The 22,232-nt window shown below is 35.6% G+C and overlaps 1 protein-coding gene across 3 annotated transcripts in view; it reads right to left on the bottom strand.

Moving 5' to 3' along the window:
- Atp10d (ATPase phospholipid transporting 10D (putative)) overlaps positions 1 to 22,232 on the bottom strand; it is a 113,473-nt gene that overhangs the window by 73,358 nt on the left and 17,883 nt on the right. For all 3 annotated transcript variants that reach the window (XM_046457039.2, XM_046456886.1, XM_046456961.2), the window contains 2 exons: positions 10,521 to 10,847; positions 8,432 to 8,626 (listed from right to left, as the gene is read on the bottom strand). In XM_046457039.2, coding sequence (XP_046312995.1) covers positions 8,432 to 8,626; positions 10,521 to 10,847 — 522 coding nt within the window. The remainder of the gene's footprint in view (positions 1 to 8,431; positions 8,627 to 10,520; positions 10,848 to 22,232) is intronic.

The following is a 22,232-nucleotide window of genomic DNA, read 5'->3' as shown; positions in this document are numbered from 1 at the left end:
CCTTCCAACATGTTTCAGATTTTGGAAGAAACTGCATCACAGAGGGAATAAATTCATTCTGAGAAGTTTTTATTTGAAGAGAGATATGCAGTTAAAAAATGTCTACCAGTTTGAACATTCTGATTTAATGCCCATGAATATAGATTCAGAATTGGAAATATACAGAGAACAACTGGTACCAGGTAAGGTGTTTGGTTAACCACAAATCAGTGCCTAGGAAAGCTTGCAGTGAGATAAGGTCTCTAAAACAATGTGGTGAAAATGGGGAGCTGCCACTTCCCTTACCTCCAGTCCTTGGTAGATTATCTGAACAAAGTAACCTAGGTTGTAAAGAAAAGAAATGTACTCACAAACATCTAAGAAAGCCACCTTGCAGTGGACATGCAACCTATCTTATGTATTTCCCCAGCTTGTAGGCAGGGTACAGCCCTCCACTGCATCCTGGCCTGCCACTGCAGAGGAACAAGTGAATAATAAAATGTCCAAAACCGTTCCATTGAGTCCTCCAAGTTCTCTCTTTGGGATTAGTACACAGTATGCATGGGGTCTTTGCAGCCCTGGGGTTGAACACAAGGATACAAGGTTCTTTAGGGAAAGAGATTTCAAGATGATAGAAAAGTGGAAGAAGATCCAAGAGAAAGTGATCCTAGAGAAATCAAGGGAGAAGAAAAATTTAGGAAGGAATCATAGTTAAGGGCCACAGAGGTATCTTTTTTTAAATTTTAATTAGGTATATATGACAGCAAAATGCATTTTGATTCATTGTACACAACTGCAGCACAAATTTTTACTTCTCTGGCTGTACACGATGTAGCATCATACCCTATATGCAGTCATACGTATATCTAGGGTAATGATGTCCATATAATTCCACCATCTTTCCTGGCCCCATGCACCCTCCCTACCCTCCCTCCCCTTTGCCAAAGTTCCTCCATTTTTTCCATGTCCCCCCATCCCCGTTTTGGATTAGCATCAACTTATCAGAGAGAACAGTTGGTCTTTGGATTTTTGGCATTGGTTTACTTCACTTAGCATGATATTCTCCAACTCCATCCATTTACGTGCAAATGCCATGATTTTATTCTCTTCTAATGCTGAATAATATTCCATTGTGTATATATACCACAGTTTCTTTATCCATTCATCTGTTGAAGGGCATCTAGGTTGCTTCCACAGTTTAGCTATATATGAATTGAGCTGCTATGAACAGAGGTATCTTGTAGCATAAGAATCATGGGCTGGGGTTGTAGCTCAGTGGTAGAGCACTTGCCTAGCATGTATGAGTCACTGGGTTCGATTCTCAGCACCACATATAAATAAATAAAATAAAGATTCATTGAAAACTAAACAATATTAAAAAAAAAGAATCAAAGTGCCTACAGATCTGGTTACAAAGTCTGCTGATAACATATAATTATTGATAGGGAGCAGTAAAGGAGAAAGTGTGGCCTCCAGCAAATCAGGGAACAATCTGAAGTTGGAGAGCAGAACATTGCTAGAGTTTAGCTGTAGAAGAATAAAGAGTGAAAATAGGCTCTGTAAAGGAAGTGAGTCAAACACAAATTTGAATATAGGGAAGAAGCTGATAGAGAAGTCAAGATATAAAATTGAAGACAGAGGGGCTGGGGTTGTGGCTCAGTAGTAGAGCACTTACCTACCATGTGTAAGGCACTGGGTTTGATCCTCAGCACCACATAAAAATAAAATAAAAGGTATTGTGTTCACCTTCAACTAAAAAATAAAAACATTTTTTAAAATTTTAAAAAATTAAAGTACTAAAACAAATTTGAAGACAGAATGGAGGAAGTTGGTAGAGACTATAGAGAAACAATAAGGAATGACATTAACAATACAGATGGACAGGTTACTATTACAAGGAAGTGAGTTCCCTCTTAATCTAAGGTTGGAAAAAAAATAGATCAAGATTTGGATGTTATAATATGAAGGAATTTGAGCCAAGAATGGTGGCTCATACCTGTAATCCCAGCAACTCAGCAGGCTGAGGCAGAAGCATTGCAGTTCAAGGCCAGCCTCAGCAATTTGTCAAGGCCCTAAGTAATTTAGCAGACCCTGCCTCAAAATAAAAAGAACTGGGGACTTGGCTCAGTGGTAAAGTGACCTTGGATTCAAACCCAAGTACCAAAAAAAAAAAAAAAAAGGAATTTGAGATATATAGTTCATTTTCAATAGCTTCTACTTTCCCATATGTAAAAAAGCTAAGTGGAAATTGGTTGAGAATTTGTGAATGTAAGGAAGGAAGACAAGACTTGAACATTAAGGTACAAAATTTTATTTTTCTTTAAATATAAAAGTAAAATTGTTGTAAGCAATAATTTTATTTATTCTACACTAGAACAAAATTCAAATGAAGTCAATTTTACAAATGAATTCATGTCATTTTTCCCTGTTTGGTATTCATATTGGGATTTTTAAAAATAGCTGATTTTCCTAATAGCTAGATCAATAAACATATACTGACATTAGTATATCATATACTGACATTAGTTATATGAGGTGCTAAGGATATGAAAATGATGAAGATATGGTCCCACTGTAAAAAAATGTATAGTCAAAAAATTAAAAACACAAACAATAATTTCATACAAGAGAGGTAAACACAGCTACTATGGAAGCAGATGAGGGAGGCATTTACTCTTGGAGGAGTGGTCCTGCAACTTTTTGAAGGATGATCAGGTGAAGAGAGGAGGCACAGCACATCAGTCAGGGTGCCCATCCTTGGGCAGAGGAACGAAGACAGGAGGCATGAAAGAGTGTAGAGTATGGAGGCAACTATACACTAAGTAACCATGATTCCTGCAAGTTTGCCTAACTTTGAACATTCACAAATGTTGGCCCATGCGAAATAAGACTAAGTTTCTTTCCTGAATATAGAATTTAAACTAGGAAGAGGATTGTCTTCTCTTGGGGCCTAAACATGCATTTAGAGCTTCTTACATCTACTTAGTTTTTTGTGCTGTGGGTGACTCTCGCTGGTCAAAGCATGGTACTCATAATCCCTTCTTCAGGAAAGCTTCCAGGACCTTTTTCCTCTTTAAGAGTTCAATATCAAACAGCTCTGCCACATCAGCATTGGAAGAAGCTGAGAAAACAATGCCATTGACATTTAACAGTAACTCCACTTGGGTGGGAAATTGGTAAAGGGGAGTGAGGGAGGGAGATAAAGACAGGAAAATGTGGGCTTCTACTTCTTACTTTCTAAAACAAAAAATAGAACAGGATGGGATTTTGAACAAATAGCTCATTTTGATTTTTAAGGTATTTTTCTAGTAAACACTAAAAATAATTTATAATATATAAGATATATAACCAATTTCCATTTAACTTTTTCATATGGGAAAGTAGAAGCTATTGAGCATGAACTATGTATCTCAAATTCTTTTTTTTTTTTTTTTTTTTTTTTTGGTACTTGGGTTTGAATCCAAGATCATTTTACCACTGAGCCAAATCTCCAGTTCTTTTTATTTTGAGGTAGGGTCTTGCTAAATTACTCAGGGCTTTGACAAATTGCTGAGGTTGGCCTTGAACTGCAATCCTCCTGCTGAGTTGCTGGGATTACAGGCATGAGCCACCATGCCTGGCTCAAATAGTAATAGTAAGTTACCATTGGACACAACAACAGCTAGATTTTATGAGATGCTTTATATACCTTCACTCATTTAATTTTTATCTGTGGTTTGTGGTAGGTATTATGAATGTACTATGGTCCCCCCTTTTTACAAAATATTGACCCTGGTGTGTTAAGTGACATAAGTTACACAGCTCCTAAGTGACCCTGGTATTTGAAACAAGGCATGTGGCTCCACAGTACACTCTGTTAAGTACTAAGGTTTATTGCCAGCTCCCATTACTTCTGATGAACACCAAACAGAGTGTGGTTTAAATTACACTATAAAGTGAATGTGAAGAACCACTACTTTATAAAATGCCACATATAAAGTTAATTAACATAGAAGGCCACTGGTATTTTCATTCATTTCAGAATCATGGAATTCCATGGATTTATGAGATAATCCTAAAATGCTAACATACTGTACTATCAACAACATGATGATTTTTTTCATGTTTTAAAACTAAATTTATTATTAGTAATTTAAATTTTACATACTGGTTTACGTATTTTTTAAAAATTTTTTCACATTTTTATTGGTACATTATAGTTGTACATAATGGTGGGATTCGTTGTTATATAGTCATTCATGCACACAATAAAACAATATAACTTGGCTGATATTATTCCCCATTATTTCCCCTTTCCTTCTCCTCCTCCCTCCCTGGTCCCTTTCCTCTATTCTACTGATTTGCCTACAATTTTCATGAGATTCACCACCACTACCTTTCTTTTCACTTTCACACATGAGATGAAAATATATGACCCTTGACCTTCTAAGCTTGGCTTATTTCACTTAACATGATATTCTAAAGTTCCATCCATTTTCTTGGAAATAACATAGTTTTAGTTATTTTTTAATGGCTGAGTAAAACAATTTTCTTGTGTGTGTGTGTGTATGTGTGTGTATATATATATACACACACACATACACACATTTTCTTTATCTATAGATCCGTTGATGGACTCCAAGGCTGGTTCCATAGTTTGGCTATTGTGAACTGTGCTGCTATAACGGTGGTATATATTATTACTGTAGTATGATGACTTTAATTCTTTTGGATAAATATAGAGGAATAGTATCATTGGGTTGTATGGTGGTTCCATGCCTAATTTTTTGAGGAAGCTCTATACTGATTTCCATAGTGATTGTACTAATTTGCAGTCCCACAAACAATGTAAAAATGTTATTTTTCTCTCCACATCCTCTGCAGTATTTATTAATACATTTATTTATGTAGGTACTGGGAATTTAAACAAGGAGCACTTTACCATTTAACTACATCACCAGTCCTTTTAATTTTTATTTATATTTTATTTTATTTATTTTTTAAAAATCTTTATTTTATTTATTCATTTTTATGTGGTGCAGAGGATCAAACCTAGGGCCTCAGACTTGTGAGGCAAGTGCTCTACCACTGAGCCATAAACCCAGCCCTTAATTTTTATTTTTGAGACAGGATCTCACTAAGTTGCTTAAAACCTTGAGAAATTGCTGAGGCTGATCTCAGACTTGCAATCCTCCTGCATCAGCCTCCTGAGTCATTGGGATTACAGCACTGCACCTGGCTTTACCGTTTGTACTCTTGATGATTGTCATTCTGACTAGCATGAGATAAAATCTCAGTGTAGGCTTGATTTGCATTTCCCTAATCACTAATGATGTGAACACTATGGTAATTTTTAAAGGTCAGAAAATAGTGTCTGTCCCTTGAGGGTAGGCCTTATATATCTATTTTTTATTTAAATCTTACTATTGTTTGGATGAAGTGTCCCCAAAGGCCTATGAGTTGAAGGATTGGTCCTCAGCTCATGGCACTATTGGGAAGTGGTAGAACCTTTGAGAGATGGGGCCTAGTGGGAGGAAGATACGTGATCTGGAGTGGACCTCGAAGCAACTTCTTGTACCCTAGACCCTGTCTCTCTCTTTTTCTCTTTGCTTCCTGGCTGCCAAAAAGTGAGCAGTATCTTCTGCCATTTGTTCCTGCCGTGATGTGCTGCCTCACTTCAGGCCCAAAAGCAATGGGGCTGACCAACCATGGACTGAAACTTTCAAAATTATGTCCCTATGTAAACACTTTTTTTAAAAAAAATTTGATTAGCTCAGACATTGTGTTAGGTAACATAAACCTGACTAGCACAAATTAAATTTCTCATTGCCTGCCATGTAGAAGACACCCAAATTTGTTAAATGAGTAATAATGTTATTTTCAAGACATTTCTATTATCTTGAAACAGACCTATACCCTTATAAAGACTCCCAATTTAAAGGCAGTCTTAAGAAAATGAGGTTTCCTTTAGAAACTGGAGTGTAATAAGGTTTAAATGTTTAATTTCTGCTGCGGTGTTGGTTGTTTCAAATGATTCTTACCCACAAAAATTAAGCATTTGTGAAAGACTGCATATTACAAATAAGAACCAAATTATCTGCCTAGAAATATTAATATGCTTCTTCCAAAAGCTTGCTAAGTTTAATAGCTCTATACTTTCACACTCAATTTTCTGAGAAATAATTTACTCTCCTAAACGAACTCTTTACATTTCATAGGAATATAAGCATATTTAAATCAACAATGCATGGTTTTATAGCCTACCTTTATTTCTTTAGAGCCTTATAATAATTATTCAAAGAACAATTTGAGAAGAATACATAAGCACTCTATATTCTTCTATATCGCTAAACAAAAGTAAATTACATAGAATATAGATGAAAAGAAAATCATCCAAGTCTCTTATGAAATACAATCATGAAGAAATATCTTAGAATGGACCTTAAATAATTGACTAGAATATTGCATTTCATTATTCAGTTTATGTGCAAATCATCTACAAAAGATCTAGACTATGTCTAAAAGGACAAAAAAAAATAGTTATGCCAGGTCTCCCACAAGGCAATATGAATATCTAAAAAATAGTAAGATGTTATTAGAAGTTCTCAAGTGTGGCTTAATGACTTGATGATGTGGCATGCAAAAGCTCTAGCTAATTGTGAATGATCTGTAATGGTAGTCCTGATGGCTAACCTTTTCTTGCCATTACAAAGTACTAGGTACTATGCTTACTGTTTTATCATTACATTCAAAATCAAAGAAGGTGGGTATTTGGCAAGCTTATATAATTTCACCAAAGCTGCACAGTTACTAAGATTAGAAAGAACTTTTTAGAACTTAGAAAGTTAATTAAACACATATTATCAACTCTAAACTCATATTAAAAATCAGCAATTGGGGCTGGGGTTGTGACTCAGTGGCAGAGTGCTTGCCTACCATGTGTGAGGCACTGGGTTCGCACCACATATAAATGAATAAAACAAAGGTTCATTGACAACTAAAAAAAGAATTAAATTTTAAAAATCAGCAATTATTTATATGTAAGAATATATATAAAAATAGATAATAAGTATTCTTTTCATTTGACAAATTTGGTTTTAGCTGGATAATCTTATAATTTGTCAAAATGTGGACTTTGTTCCCTATAAAATCATTTCATCTCTTTATCCCTGGAATTTTTATAAGTAATCAAATATTAATGAATGATTCATAGAACTATTGTAAATGTTCTATGATTTTAAAAAGCAAATTACAAACTTACATTATACTACTATTCCATTGTTTAACAGAATACATCAGGTTTTTTTTTTCTTTTTTTGGTGGGGGGCAGGGACCAGGGATTGAACTCAGAGGCACACAATCACTTAGCCACATCCCAGCCCTATTTTTTCTTTTTCTTTTTTTTTCTTTTTCTTTTTTTTTTTTTGTATTTCATTTAGAGACAAGGTCTCACTGAGTTGCTTAATGCCTCGCAGTTGCTGAAGCTAGCTTTGAACTCGCAATCCTCCTGTCTCAGCCTCCCAAGCTACTGAGATTACAGGCGTGCGCTGTTGCTCCTGGCCTGGTTCTCTTTTAATTAAACACAAGTATAAGAAAAACGTAGAACTAAATTTTCATTATTCCCATAATCTCATATCATCTTTTAAAGAAATGTTACTTTTCTTGTTTTCTTGATAGATCTTTAAAACAAATGTTGTGAAAACCACTGAAGTCTAATAATAAACAATATTGAGAATTCTGCAGGTTTCAGCTCAAATATCACTTCCCTAGCCTACTCCTCTCTGGCTGATATAAGGTTGCAGACAAGACACACATGTCTATATTGTTCCCTAAATACTGACTTATAATCTAAAAATAAAAACTCAGGAGCTGCATATAAGATACCTCAAGGTACCAAACTCACCTCAGCTGAGTTTATTCTTGGTTACACAGAGTTTCTACTTATTTTACAAATATTGAAAATGCAAGTCTCTAATAATATCCATGCTCCTGAATGGACTTGCTCCTGTGGATGCTGCTGCTACTGTGATGGGCTGCCTCCACTCTGTGCATAAAAAGGAACACTTTTCTCCATTTCTCCATAGGTAGCTCCTGTCTTCTCTTCACATCCCAATTTATTTTTCATATCCATTCAAATTTACTCTTGTTTTTCATAATTCATCTTATTTCTGATCCTAAATTATGACATCTAAAGTTAAAAACAATTTGCTTGCTCTCCTTCTTATGGATTGAGGTCTCTTTCAATTCCACTGTGCACAAGTTATAGAAGTCCTGGATCTACAAAGGCTATTGTTTTCCTTCCAACACCTGACTTAAAGTTCACTGTAGGATTTTAAGAAATATTCATAGAAAACAATAACAACCACACAGAAAAAAAAGGTCCTGGTCAAGCCTAGGAGGGAAAAAACCAACACATTTCTAAATGATATAAAGATGTACATATATTCTTCAGTGAAGCTCCAGTTACACTTACCTACTGTAAACTTTAGTAACTAAATTGTTGATCTGTTTGTCGATTTTGTATTTTCGGTAATCTTCCAAGCCATCCTTAATTGCGATAATTGTAAGGACCACCACCAGAGGCAGCATGGTAATTTCCTTTTGGAAGGCTTCTACCAAAGGCACCCAGTTCAGGACGACTAAGAACAGGAAGTACAAATTGGCAGCCCTGCAATCCAAATATGCAGAGGAAGGTGTAAAGGAAGTACTATTTTCTCTATTTTAAAAGTCAAAAATAGAAGAAATTCAGAGTCAGCATGTTTTTAACTCTTTAGCCTTTTGTATAACCAAATAGATTCAAACTAGGGCCCAAATAAGTGGGAAAACCTGAGGGTGTTTGTTTGGTTTTTGTCTTCTCTTTGAGGGTAACCCTTCTATTTCTTTCTAAGCTATTCAAAACCTAATTATTCAGAAACTTCTTAGCTTTCTCTGTTTTATTTTTAAATATTCCTCTACTAGTTCCTTATTTTAAGTTTAAAAGAAAACCAAAATCTCAATCTTGCATAGCCCCTTGAATTTTTATCACATATTTTCCCATTGACCATGAAATGACTCAAAAGAATACTCTACTCATATTTTTTCTTTTTCTTCTGTGACTTTGATTATTTGTAAGTGGACCATATCCAGCTCTACAGGGAACTTTTCAAATTTCTGATTTGTTTTCAATTAAACACACTAGATTACAAACTCCATAGAAGACATAAATACCCATAATACTTAAAGCCAGTAATTCAACAAATTCACATCTGCACTTCAAACACAACCACTGTTGAATAAGTGCATATGAAGTATATATAGAATGAAATATGGGAATAAAGTATGTAGAATGAATCATAAATGTTAAGAACCTCTACACTCACAATAGCACTTCAAATACATTTACAAAAAAAAAAAAATTCCAGCCAAGCTTCTTTTTACAACTGTCTTTCCTTTTTTTGTTAATCTTTCTTGTCATAATAGCTCAATATGTTCCCATCAACTTTTTCTTCCTTTCATTGAATTCCTCACATCTAACCCACCATAACTGTAATAGGTTAGAGTAACAGTCCCACATTGTTCTAAGTTCAGGTTGCCATGACAACTCACCAGGCTATATACTTCAGCTTCCTAAATGAACTGTCTGCCTAAGTCCCTCCATCTATGCATCACACTGAAATACAGGCATGAGAATGTTACTCTGCTCAGAAATGTGCCTGCAGTTTTTGGTCTCACCTCTTTATTCTGACATCAAGGCCCTTCTGGTGGATTAGACTTATATTTCCAACACTATTTCTTATTGCTCCCCAGAATAGATCCTATGTGTTATCAGAGAAGACCACTCCCAAGGCTAGAATGTCTCACCGACCCTCAGAAGTAGGTCACATGCCACTTTGCCTTCCATTGCTCACACTGGTATTATGATTCTCTGTGAGGTTCCCATTCTACATGATGGCACTGGATAACACTCATCACATTCCCCATATCTTTCTTCATTTGTATATAATTCTTGTGTCCCTGGCTAATCTGAAAACTCCACAAGGAAAGGAGCAATGCTTTTACCTGCATTTCCTTAGGTGCCTAAACTCAGAAGCTCTTCCTTAAATGCATATTAAACTAAATTATGTCACTGCTTCAGATAGCAACATCGTACACCGCATTTGCTTCAGGACTCTATTTCCCCATGTTACGAAGTAAGAAAAATGTGAAATGAAAATGGAGTATGGTTTAATGGAAAGAACACTAAAGCAAGAGAGAGAAGATGACAAGGCTGTAGCCGTTGGTCAGTTATCACTGGCAGGACACTGGCTACACCACCAAGAGTTGCCTAATTCTATAATAATTTTAGAATAACAGTGCCTTCTCTGGTAAAGAGAGGCATCTTACCAACTGTAAAGTGCTATGTGAATGTGAGGGGCCATCATGCCAATAGCAGACTTGAACCCAAATTTCCAAGGAGGATGTCACAAGCCTTAGGCTTAAATAACACACAGTGTGGTGAAAATGAAAATAAAAATGTGTCAACTAAAATGAACAGCATTCTAAGTTTTTTGTTCTTTTTTTTTTTCTCAAAAAGAAAACAGTACCTGTGAAACTGTTCAAATAAATTTCTTGGCACAAAATTCAGAAGTGTGTACTTTGTCGTTCGTATTCGGTTATTCACGTAGGTTCCAGAGAACTTTTCATACTCATCCTTGAAGGGCCAGAGATGGGGAATAACAACCCGGTGCTTTCCTGCCAGTTTGGGGGTCTGGGAGGATTTGGCCCCACAAACAAGTAGCGAGGAATAGTTGTACGATCTCTCGTCATCATCCCTGTTTCGGCGACCCATCAGTTGCTGCCAGTGATATCTGGCCCATTGGAAAACCTCAGTCATGTCCAGGATGCAGTGAGATCCAGGTTGGGTAGGTGATCTGGCAAAAAGCAAACAAAACACACATCCAATAAGCTTCTGGGAAGTCTTTTTTTCGGGGGGTGTAACCAGGGCTTGAACTCAGGAAGACTTGACCACTGAGCCATATCCCCAGCCCTATTTTGTATTTTATTTAGAGACAGGGTCTCACTGAGTTGTTTAGCACCTCGCTTTTGCTGAGGCTGGCTTTGAATTCTCGATCCTCCTGTCTCAGCTTCCTGAACACCTGGGATTACAGGCATGTGCCACCATGCCCGGTTGGAAGTCTTAAAGGAGAGCAAATTTTTAAACTTTTTCTATCCCAAATAAATACATGTCCCAATATTTCAACATATAATTTGGAAAATAAACCACATCTTTGGAGCTTTATTTTAAACAAGTCTTTATTTTAAAAAAGCACACACCATCTGCCTTATAGACCAATCATCTGATCACCTAAGCAACAAAAGATAGCATCTAAAAGACCATTCTTTATAACTTGAAGCAAACACTTTGGCCTTAACGTGTGCTCATGTTAAGTCTTGACACTTCTTGTCAGTTTTTTCATCTATAAAATGAGAATAATGCCATGTATTTCAAGAAAATGCCACAAGGATTAAAAGAACAATATGTAAATCGCCCAGCCTAAAGCCTGATGGTGAGTGAGCAGTCAATAAAATCCATTCTGTGTAGATTACAACAATGGTCACAAAGTTTTCCTATGCACATCCTTTTGTCCATCAGGAGGTGAATTCTTTCCCTACCTGTTGAAAATTGTTTCTATCCCCTGGCCATGATCTTTGCTTTGTCTAAAGAAAGACTAACACACAGGCCACAAGCAGGGGCTTGAAAAATGCTTGCTCAACAGGACTTGCTCTCTCTCACTGCTCTTGGGAACCCTTTTGCCACTTCCATGAGCCTGGCCTGCCTGGACTAGTCTGCTGGAGAAGAACACACAGCTCATTTACCACCTTTACTCCTGCCAATATGTGGGTGAGCCACTGGCTTCCAGCAGACCACCAGCACATGAATGTGCCCAGCTGACACATCGGGAACACAGATGAGCTGTTCCAGCTGAGCTGAGCCTAAACTGCCAATCCACCAAATCTTGAGTCACTAAATGCTATATCACCAAAATTTGGGATGGTGTATTATAAAACAAAATCTAACTGATCCATAGTCCCTTCCTTATTTTCAAGTTTTCCTTATTTTCCAGGAAATTCAGCACCATCTAGAAGCTCTTTAGCCAGAAAAAAAAAAAAAAAGTGAGGGGAGGCTAACATTTATGAACATAGGACACTATATTCCAAGCACTTTGCAACGTCTTTTACATATATTATCTTACCTAATATTTGGGCTAATCCTGTGACACAGGTAGCTAAGGTTGGCTCAACCACATCTTTCTGACTCAAAAGTTTTGACCATTAATGTGTTTCATTCATCTGTGTATCTAGAGTGTCTGGCACTTAGCACATGTCCCTAAAAGTTCATCTAGCAGATAATGAGCACACCATAAAAGTATGTGCAAGGCAAGGTCCGGGGCCTTGGTTTCCATCTTTGCTTTATCAATGCCATTGCATTTACTTATCTTGGATTGAAATTCATCTCTGGAGATTCTTATCTAATAAATCTGTGGATATGTCCTGAGCATTTGAATTAACAAGACTTTACAGGTGGGAATCTGATTTAGGTGTCCACAGACTTCACCTAGAGAAAATCTAGGTTATGTGCTTCACGCCACACTACATTAGGAATACAGAGATGGTTAAGACTTAGCTCCCATTCTCCAGCAGCCCAGGGTCTAGGTGAGGTGATGGCCTGGAAATGTCAAAATGCAATCCCAGGTGCAAAACAGAACTGATGGCACTGAAGTAGTTTGGGGAAATTATTTAAACCTGCTTCCCTCATAAGCTTCATTCTAAGTTTATAACCTAAGTATTCTTTTCCCTAAAGTTTTATACCAACCAGGAATTAATAGTTTCCCCCATAGGGCATTAAAATTACATCCAGCTTTCATGGATCTAATACACTAAATCATTACCTAGCAGCAACGGGAGATTTAATCCAAGTATTCCAGTGATTCTAGTGAATCAATATTTTTTAAATCCATGCTTGTTAGTATACCTTTTTATTATACATTGGGCCTTAAGCAATCCAAGAGATTACAGTTATCTTTATCCTTGCATTTACAGAAAAAAAACTGAATCATAACCTTTCAAACATCCATCAGATCTTTAAAAACTGCATGAATTGGAAGCAAAATAATAAAAATAAATAATAATAGAAAGTCATTTTTAATGGCAGAAGACAACAGTCTCTGAGTGCTTGTAATTGTGTCTGAATATTTAACCCACGATATGTGCCCCTGCTAGAAAGTTAGTCTTAGCTGGCTTGTATCATCAAATCAGTCTTATCAATCTAAACAAATGATAGGACCAAGAAGAAAAAGTTCTATCCCCATCATATCTCTGTCCTTTGGAGTTTATCCTCAAAAATACTTTAACAAAGAGAACTTAATCAATGACCACTGACTGACCAAATTAATGCTCACTATCTTTTCAATATAATTTGTAAAATGCTGACTGGTCTCTGAAATATATTAGAAAAACCTGTTTTTCACTTCAGTATATAAAAATAGTGTAGTCTTTTGGCTATAACTTGTAATGACAACTTGAGTTATTACAGTAGTTCAGAACATATCCAAAAATACCCCCTGGCATAGAGATATAAGATAATGTCATTAAATTAATCAACATGTAGCAGAGGAAAATAGTTGATATAAATACTAAGTGCTTTTCATGCATTTCACACCATACTCACTAGGTGATCATTAGGACAAAATTTATGATTTTTACAAGATTGAAGTTAGCATAATTTGCTATTATTTCTGGAAACTTTAGAAGACAGTTTTCATTTGAAAGTAAATTCTTATTAAGACATAAGGATATGTATCCCTCTAGTGTCCACGGTCTCATACAACAATCTAAATTCTACTTGGCTCTGAAGATTTCAGAACATGATTTTTTGAGATTGCAAACATAAGATTAATTAAATATAGGAAGAGTTAACTTCTGTTAATTCCTGGTGTGTATGACTAATAACCTCACACTTACAAAAATACTGACTCACAGAGACAATTACTTCTCATTCCACAGACCCAGACAAGAACCACATTTTTCCTTAAGTCATTTGATTTCCAAGAAATAATTTTATGATGCCTGAAAAACATTTAATTGCTGAACTATTTCTAGGTCTGCTTTCCTCTGAGCCTTTTCAATGTCCTTAAAATTAGGTGACCTTTCCTTCCTCCTTTTCATTCTCAAGGAATTTTAGAGGAAACAGAATTGGGGCTGGCTCACTCTCCCACCCCCAGCATCTCGGCATCTCCCTCAGCTGCCAATAGTCCTTTTCCTACCCTCCACGGCTGGCCCAACAGGTCAGCCTCTTGTAAGAACTCTTTCCCATCAGCACTGCTGCTCATTCTTGAAAAGTGATAATTGGATCAGAGGATGAATTGAAGCAAAACAGAGAATCTGTGCTTTCATGGGACTGGGAAGAAAAAATCTGGTTTGAAGATAATTAACAAATAATGAGAGTCTTCCCAAATTTCCAGTTTAATTAAATCCTTTTATATTGGGCAGAAATACAAGGGTCTACATAGCTACCCTAAATCAGTGGCTTTCAACCTATATTACATACATACTTGTAACTAAAAGAAAGGTTCTGCAAAATAGTTCTGACCCTTACCATTTGCCATGCATACAAATATTTTCTGTTCTTTCTGTCCCGTATTCATAAGATACCTGGAATTGGTTTCAAGGTCCACTAACATTTTTCTCTATATACTTTGTATGCCACTAATTGCATCTGGTACCTCATTGAAGTGAAAGTGTACTAGGAAGTGGACAGATCCATGTTTCCAGCCCCAACAGGTGCAGAAAACAGACACTTATGGTCAAAAGGCACCAAAAGACACCAGCAACTTCCCAGGTACAAGCGAGGCCTGTACCTTTCCCACCAGAGCCTGGAGCACGTGGTCTTTTCTTCTTTCTCCATCTCACCAGCAAAGTTAAAAGTATGCCAATACTGAGAAAAGGATCTCTTATTAATATTGTTTCATGTAAATATTCAGGAAAGTTTCTTTAAGAAAAAGAAAAGCAAACCAGAGTAAGTCATACCTCCTTAAGAATCATTAAGACTCATGTTATTTTAAAGTTTAGACTTGGGAAATTATGTAATCTAGAGTGCACAAATATGTAATTCTATACAATGATGTATTTGGTCAGGGTGTTGTTAAAGATGTTGTTTTAATTTTTTTAAGTATAGAGAGAACCAACATGTTAAAATGGACATAAAATCACAAAAAATACTGGCAATTAGCTTCTCTTAAAAGAAAAATCAACAGAATACTGGGCACAATTTTGACATGGTAACAAATGACAGAGACTCTTTCCTATGGCCTCTGATTGTAATTCAAAATTTCATAGTTATGCATTTTAATTGAGAGAATGAGTACTTTACTTTTTTTTTAGGTTGTAGATGGACACAAAACCTTTATTTTGTTTATTTATTTATTTATTTTTGCTTTTCATTCATCTTTTTTATACATATTTTAATTGATTTTTTAAAAAAAATAAATGACAGTGGAATGCATTACAATTCTTATTACATGTATACAGCACAATTTTTTCATATCTCTGGTTGTATATAAAGTATGCTGACACAAATTCGTGTCTTCATACATGTTCTTTGGATGATGATAAGGCTGTACTGTTAAGCCACAACCCCAGCCCCTATTTTACTCATTTTTTTTTTTTTAATTTTGGCCAGGTGCAGTGGCACATACCTATTATCCCAGCGGTTCAGGAGGCTGAGGCAGGAGGATCACAAGTTCAAAGCCAGCCTCAGCAACTTAGCAAGGCCCTGTCTCTAAATAAAACACAAAACAGGGCTAGGGATGTGGCCCCAAGCATCCCTGGGTTCAATCCCTGGTACCAAAACAAAAAATTGATTTTGATTGACATATAATTATTATACATACTTAAGGGGTACAATATGATGTTTTGATACAGGTATATTAATCAAGTCAGGCTAATTAGCATGTCTTTCACTTTATACATTTATGATTTCTTTGTGGTGAGAACATTCAAAATCCCTTCTTTTGGCTATTCTGAAATATTCAATACAAAACTGTTAAGCATAGTCACTCTTCTGAGCAAAAGCACATCAGAACTCATTCCACCCTCTCTACCTGTAACTTTGTATCTACTTAACCACTCTCCCACTAGCCCTCCTCTCCCACTTTAGCCAGACTGGAGTAACTGCTCTTCTACTCTCTTCTATGAAATCAGCTTCTTTATATTCCATACATGCATGAGATCAGGCTCACCCCATTTGGACACATCAAATTCCTCCTGTTCTATAGATCCAGGCTCAAATATTAGCTGTACCACTTGTTAGTTATAATCACTAACTAGCTATGACTGATATAATTAGCCTCTGAACTTCATTTCCTGAGGAATAAAATGAGACCATACGTGGAGACAGAACACACTGGAGGTAAACAACATTCCTTCTATTCTTTGCTCACCTCTTCAGCATTTCTCAAGCCATAGATAAATAGAGTGGATCCCTGTACATTGGACTGAGGTACAAACTTTAAAAATTTTGCTTTCAATTTAAATGCAGTTGTTCAAGTCTAAGTAAACACTCAGTTTAATGTACCTGTTAATACCTGAGAAGTAACTACCATTAGGTAGAAAAATAATCACAAAAGACAGCAAAGACATGAAATGACCTTTGTACCCAGTCTCATCCTCCACCAATTCTCTCCAAAACTCATTCCAACTATGTTCATGAACAAACGTATCCATTCCATTCATTCTGTTTCCCAAGTTCCCTTCATTAAAATTTCCCTTGGGGCCCCTGTGAATCATAGTATGTCAGGCCTTTTCCCTAGGGATTCTGATTCACAGGATCTAGAGCAGGACCCATGAACGTGTAATTTAATTAGTACCCCAATGTCTTATCAGGGATGTTGCAAGCATAGCTTGCAATTCTTCAAATGCTACCCTCTCTTTCCAGAAGGCTGGTCAACCATATCCACTTGCCACATTAGCCTCAGTTTATCTTCTAGACTATTTTTAGTTTAACCTTGAAGTAAGGGAAACTGGGAAGGGTCCACACAGGAGACACCATGGGGTATTCTCTGCTCTGCCTCATTACAACCCTGAGCATGGCTCAGCCACTGCCTTAGGCACACTGTCACAGGTACTTTTGTTCTTCAAAGTCAGGAAACAGGCAATTCCTCTTCATGTATCTATTAACTGGTCAAAGTTAGATGATCAACAAATGTCTGTTGATCATTGAATTTTTATAGAAAAGGGGTAATGTGGGAAAAGGAAATAAAAACATCCCAGTTTTTCTTTCATGCCTGGCTTTCATTCTCTTAGAAGTAGGAATACAGGATCTAAATCTGAGAAGTAATAATCACTTTGGACTTATGATTGCATCATTCGGCAATTATTAAAAAAAGGAACTTTCTTCTCCTGACCTGAAAGATTATTTAAGAACAGCACTGTTTTCTCTGCTAGTGGATTTATAAGATCAGTAAACTGTGTAGTAGAGATTAAGAGCCAGGGCACTGGGGCTAGATGCCAATGTCAATTCCTGGCACCTCCATTTACTAGCTAACCTTGCTCAAAGGCTTGTTGTAAAGACCAAGTGAATTAATATACCTAAATCCCTTAGAACAATGTGCAATCCATAATGAGTGCTAAGTAAAAGTTAAGTACTATTGAAATCATCTGAAAAATGTTCTCTCAGCTGAAATATTTATTTATAAGTATTAACTGAGAATTTGTGCATACTTGATACAACTATACTCAAATACTAAACTATGTTTAATTTCTTAGACTCTAACTCACAATCAACCACCTGGGCAAACTCATGTTGTAGTAACTGCTCTTCAGTGAACTGGAGAGGCTTCCAGGGACCCAACTAGCTAAGCACAGAATGCCCGTCTCTTCTCTGTCAGCTGTTCCTAGGAGCACATCTAGCAACCTGGAATAAAAAAGCTCTAAAAAACAACTTAACGTGAAGCACTTTTAAGATTCATTTTTCAAGAACATAATTCATAATTCTAAAATTTAGACAAAGTCCTAAAAAGCTGACTTGTTACCATTTTCTGCTAATAAACCAAATGATCCCATGCTTTATTGACCATCAGGTCAATAAAACTCTGCCACTGATAAAGAGCTTTGCCTTGAGAATTAATAGAAGCAGGTTTCAAAGTCATACAGAGAACCAATGACTAAAATGCAGTGATGATTACTTAAAACCCAAAGAGTGCTATAAAACTAGGTGCTCTTATTCCAAGTAAACTGCTATCCTTAAAGGTAGTAAGGGAGAAAACAAAAAGAGGGAGTGAGAAGAAATAATATTTTACTGAAAACAAAGCTACCTTTTATTTATTACCCAATTTCATTTTTAGGTTGAAAACAAACTATATGCAAATTTGGATTACCAATAAACTTGCTGCTGATTAATGACGGAAAAACACCATTAAAGATTAACTGTTCAAAAAGACCCACGTGCTCCTGGGCTGAGTTTGGTAACTTGAAGTTCAACATAACCCAGAAATGCAGAATCAGAATGCCTTTTATTGGATACCTTGCTTTAGTTTGTTGATGTTAGCATTTTATTACCATGATATTATATAGAATTTAAATAACTACTAATATCTCATAGTTGCTAAAGACCAAGATACTCAATAAATTCGAGTGAGAGAGAGTAGGTATGTGATTAATAAAAATCGAATGTTATGTACATCCAATTTACAATACAGTTTCACGGCAAGGCAACAATAAGGTAGAAAAAAATATTTCATTGAAAGCAATAATTTATCACCAACATACAAATACCTATATGTACTACTAAAATATAAATTTGCAAACTTGTTTATAATTGTCACAAAAATTTTAGATCAATTTCATTTATGAATATTGACTCAAAAACAAAATTTAGCAAATTAAATACAACTCAAAAAACAGATGCTGGTGATACTTATGAATTGGGGCCAGGGTGGGGGTGGGGGGGACTTCCAATGGAGACCTCATTACTACTGTTAAAGGGTACTGAATTAAGCCAACAACCTGAAAGAGACTGAAAGTGGATTCTTCCTACAGCCTCTTGATGAGAAAATTTTAGTCTTTGAGAACCTGAGCAAAAGAACTCAGTCACACTGTGACCAGACTTCTGACCACAGAACTTGCACCAATCAGTAGTTTCAAGCTACTGAATTTGTGGTAATTTGTTATACAACAATAGAAACTGATTCCTGAAGGTTCAGAGGTAGATCTACATATAAATGGAAATACAATATATGGCAAAAGTGAGATTTCAATTCAAAAGGGAAAATGGTAATTTTTTTAATTAACAATTGATATAGTCATTTACTTGAAAGTAAGAAAGCTAAATTTCTATTTTATAGCACATTTAATAAACTCCAGAGAAATTAGCAACTTAAATGTAAAAATTATAGTAAAATTACTAGAAGAAAATTTAGAATAATATTTTTATTATTGTTAGCTGGGCCAAACTTATTTTAAGAGGAAATTTATAAAGGACATATAATTTAGCTATCAATCATATATCTATCTTTCTATCACAGCAAAAGTCATAATAATCAAGAGACAATGGCAGCACATAATAAATAGCAAAGTTTTAATATTCCTTATATATAAAGTATTCAAAGTTAAACAAAAAATAAAGAACCCAATAAACTGGAGCAGAGAATATGAATAAGTAATTTTCAAAAGAGGAAATCCACAGAGCAAATGAATTTAAAGACATTGAATCTCACTAGTTAACTAGAAGGTTGCAAATTAAAATTATCATGAAGGTGCTGCTTTTATTAATTTGACTAACAAAAATTAAAATGAACAGTTATAGCCAGTGCTGATATATAGAGAAACAAACCCTCTATCAATAGAAATGTGAATTGCTATGTTTTCCCAAAGAAATTTGATAATATGTAATCAATTGAAAGTACATATAACTATTAACATAATAATTTAACTTTGTTTTCTATAAGCTTGGACATATGTACAATATATGTTGTGGCTTTTCCTTTTTGTAGTATCAACAATGAAACCATGAAAATATTAAAGTCCTTTAATTGGAGAATAGTTGACCATGTTGCATATATCCACATTAGGGAAATATTATACATCCATTAAAGAGGGCATATTGCCATCCACTGATCTAAACTGATAACTATTAGAAATCATAAGGTAAAAAGTAAATAACAGAGAGTTTTAAATAGAATGAGTTAATTTTCATGACACTGAATGACAAAATGACCAAAATGACTGATCTGGTTCAAAGACTGTGAGAATGACAACTTGGACAGGTCACAGTTTAAGTTACCACCTAACTAGGGAACAAAATTTGCCAAGATAGAAACAAGATTCTCATGAGTGAATGTTGATCTCAACATCTCCATCCTGGTGGAGATAAAAACATTTAGAAATTTTCTCAGTTGTGAGAAATGTCCTCATTCCTGCCAGGTCAGAATAGCCTTGGGACATGGGCCTCTTCTTTGGCTGGAAAAGGGGACACATCGGCACCAAAAGGCCAACTGGTTGCCAGTCAAGGAATTTCTCATTGCACTGCACTTTCATATGCTTTATTTTTATTTCTTATTGCCTTGTTGGGTCTAGAGCTGGTCTGATTTTAGCTTGCTTCACTCAATAACACAAACTGCCTGGGTGTGTATACATTTCCATACCCTTGGGAGAGCAGGGAGCAGGCAGCTGTAAGAGCACGGGTATGCAACAGGTCACACAGGTCACACCAGGCTATGAATATCTGTTACCTCATGGTGAGAATAAAAAAGTAATAAAAGCAGATCGTTAGCTTTTCTTTCCTTTGGCACAATGGACGTGTTAATTTGTAATTCTTAATAACTAAGTTAAGGGGCCGGGGCTATAGATCAGTTGCTAGAGTGCATGCCTCACATGCACAAAGCCCTGAGTTCAATCCCCAGCACCGCAAGAAAAAAACAAACCTAAGTTTTTTTTTTTTTTTTTTTTTAAGGAAGAAGTTATAATTAATAGCTATGAAATAATCAACAGCTCTCCTAAAGTAGGTCTGCCTGATGCTGGATATTAATTTTTCATCCAATATTCTATTCACTCATTTATAAAAGCTGAGAAAGCTATAATTAAAATTCTACAATCTATAAACTACCAATTTTAGCCATAAAATCAGTTAAGCATTGCTTAGTAAACAAGTACCAATGCTTCTACGATGATCAGTGTTTACAAAACTTTCTACGTGTCATCTAATTTCATCTTTACAATTTGGTGTAACATTTGATTCCCATTTTTCAAAGGAAGAAACAAAAGGTCCAAAAGGTTTTATAACTTTCTCAAAGCATACAATTGATTCCAAATCATATCTTTCTAATAATACAATGCTAACTAAATATAAAATTTAATAGAACCAAATATCATTCAAGACTATATTATTTTCAATTATAGTACATATTTTCTAGAAGATATTAAGGATAAAATCACTCACTAGTAAAATGTACCCAAATTATAGTACAATATAAGTTCCTTACAGTACATAAATTGCTTCAAAGAAGACTTATTTCTCAAACACTGTTTCCCTTAATGAATGCTTAATGAAGCAGGGCAGATTACCAAAGGTAAATACAGCATAATGAATTCTCTTAGGCCCAGTTAGTATTTAAAAATTTCTGAGGTCATCACCAGCCAACAAACAACTTAAAAAATACACATGAGCTTACTTATCTAAGTAAAAAACATTCATATGTACAGCCGTTTCAAGATGTTCTATTTTGTGTCTTTCAGACTTAACATGCATCAGAATCTCTGGAACCTTACCCCTTCAGTTTCTGATTTAGCAGGTGTGGGACGAAGCTCAAGAACCCACCTATTTAACATGTTTTCAGGCAGTGCTGATGCTTTTGGTCCTGGGAGCACATTTTGATAAACATGTCTCTAGGATAAATAGCTTTATTTCAAAATATAAAGTTGTATTTAGAGTGAACAGTTTATCAGACATCACTCATATTGTTGGGAAGCCTAACTCTTTTGAATATATAAATGAAGGCTATGACCAACAGCTTAACAGCTGATACAAGCAGACCATCATGTCCAAAGTTGGAATAAACTACAAGGGAAAGTCCAGTTTGAAATTTTTTTGTAGATTTAATACAGGTACAAGTCTCAACCAACATTCACAAAATCTCAGCAAAGAAAAACAAAATCCTGACCTAGACAAACTTATTACCTTCTCAACCAACATGAAAGAACACTGACAAAATTTCATTTCTTATATGCTCCAAACCTTGGGAGACAGGGAAGTTACTTATCAA

This window comes from Marmota monax, unplaced genomic scaffold (genome assembly GCF_021218885.2).
Source record: "Marmota monax isolate L192 unplaced genomic scaffold, Marmota_monax_Labrador192_F-V1.1 WCK01_AAM20220418_F8-fsc00025, whole genome shotgun sequence".
NCBI classification, from domain to species: Eukaryota; Metazoa; Chordata; class Mammalia; order Rodentia; family Sciuridae; genus Marmota; species Marmota monax.
Note: the sequence above shows the minus strand (reverse complement) of the source record. Positions and strands in the feature narration are given on the sequence as shown.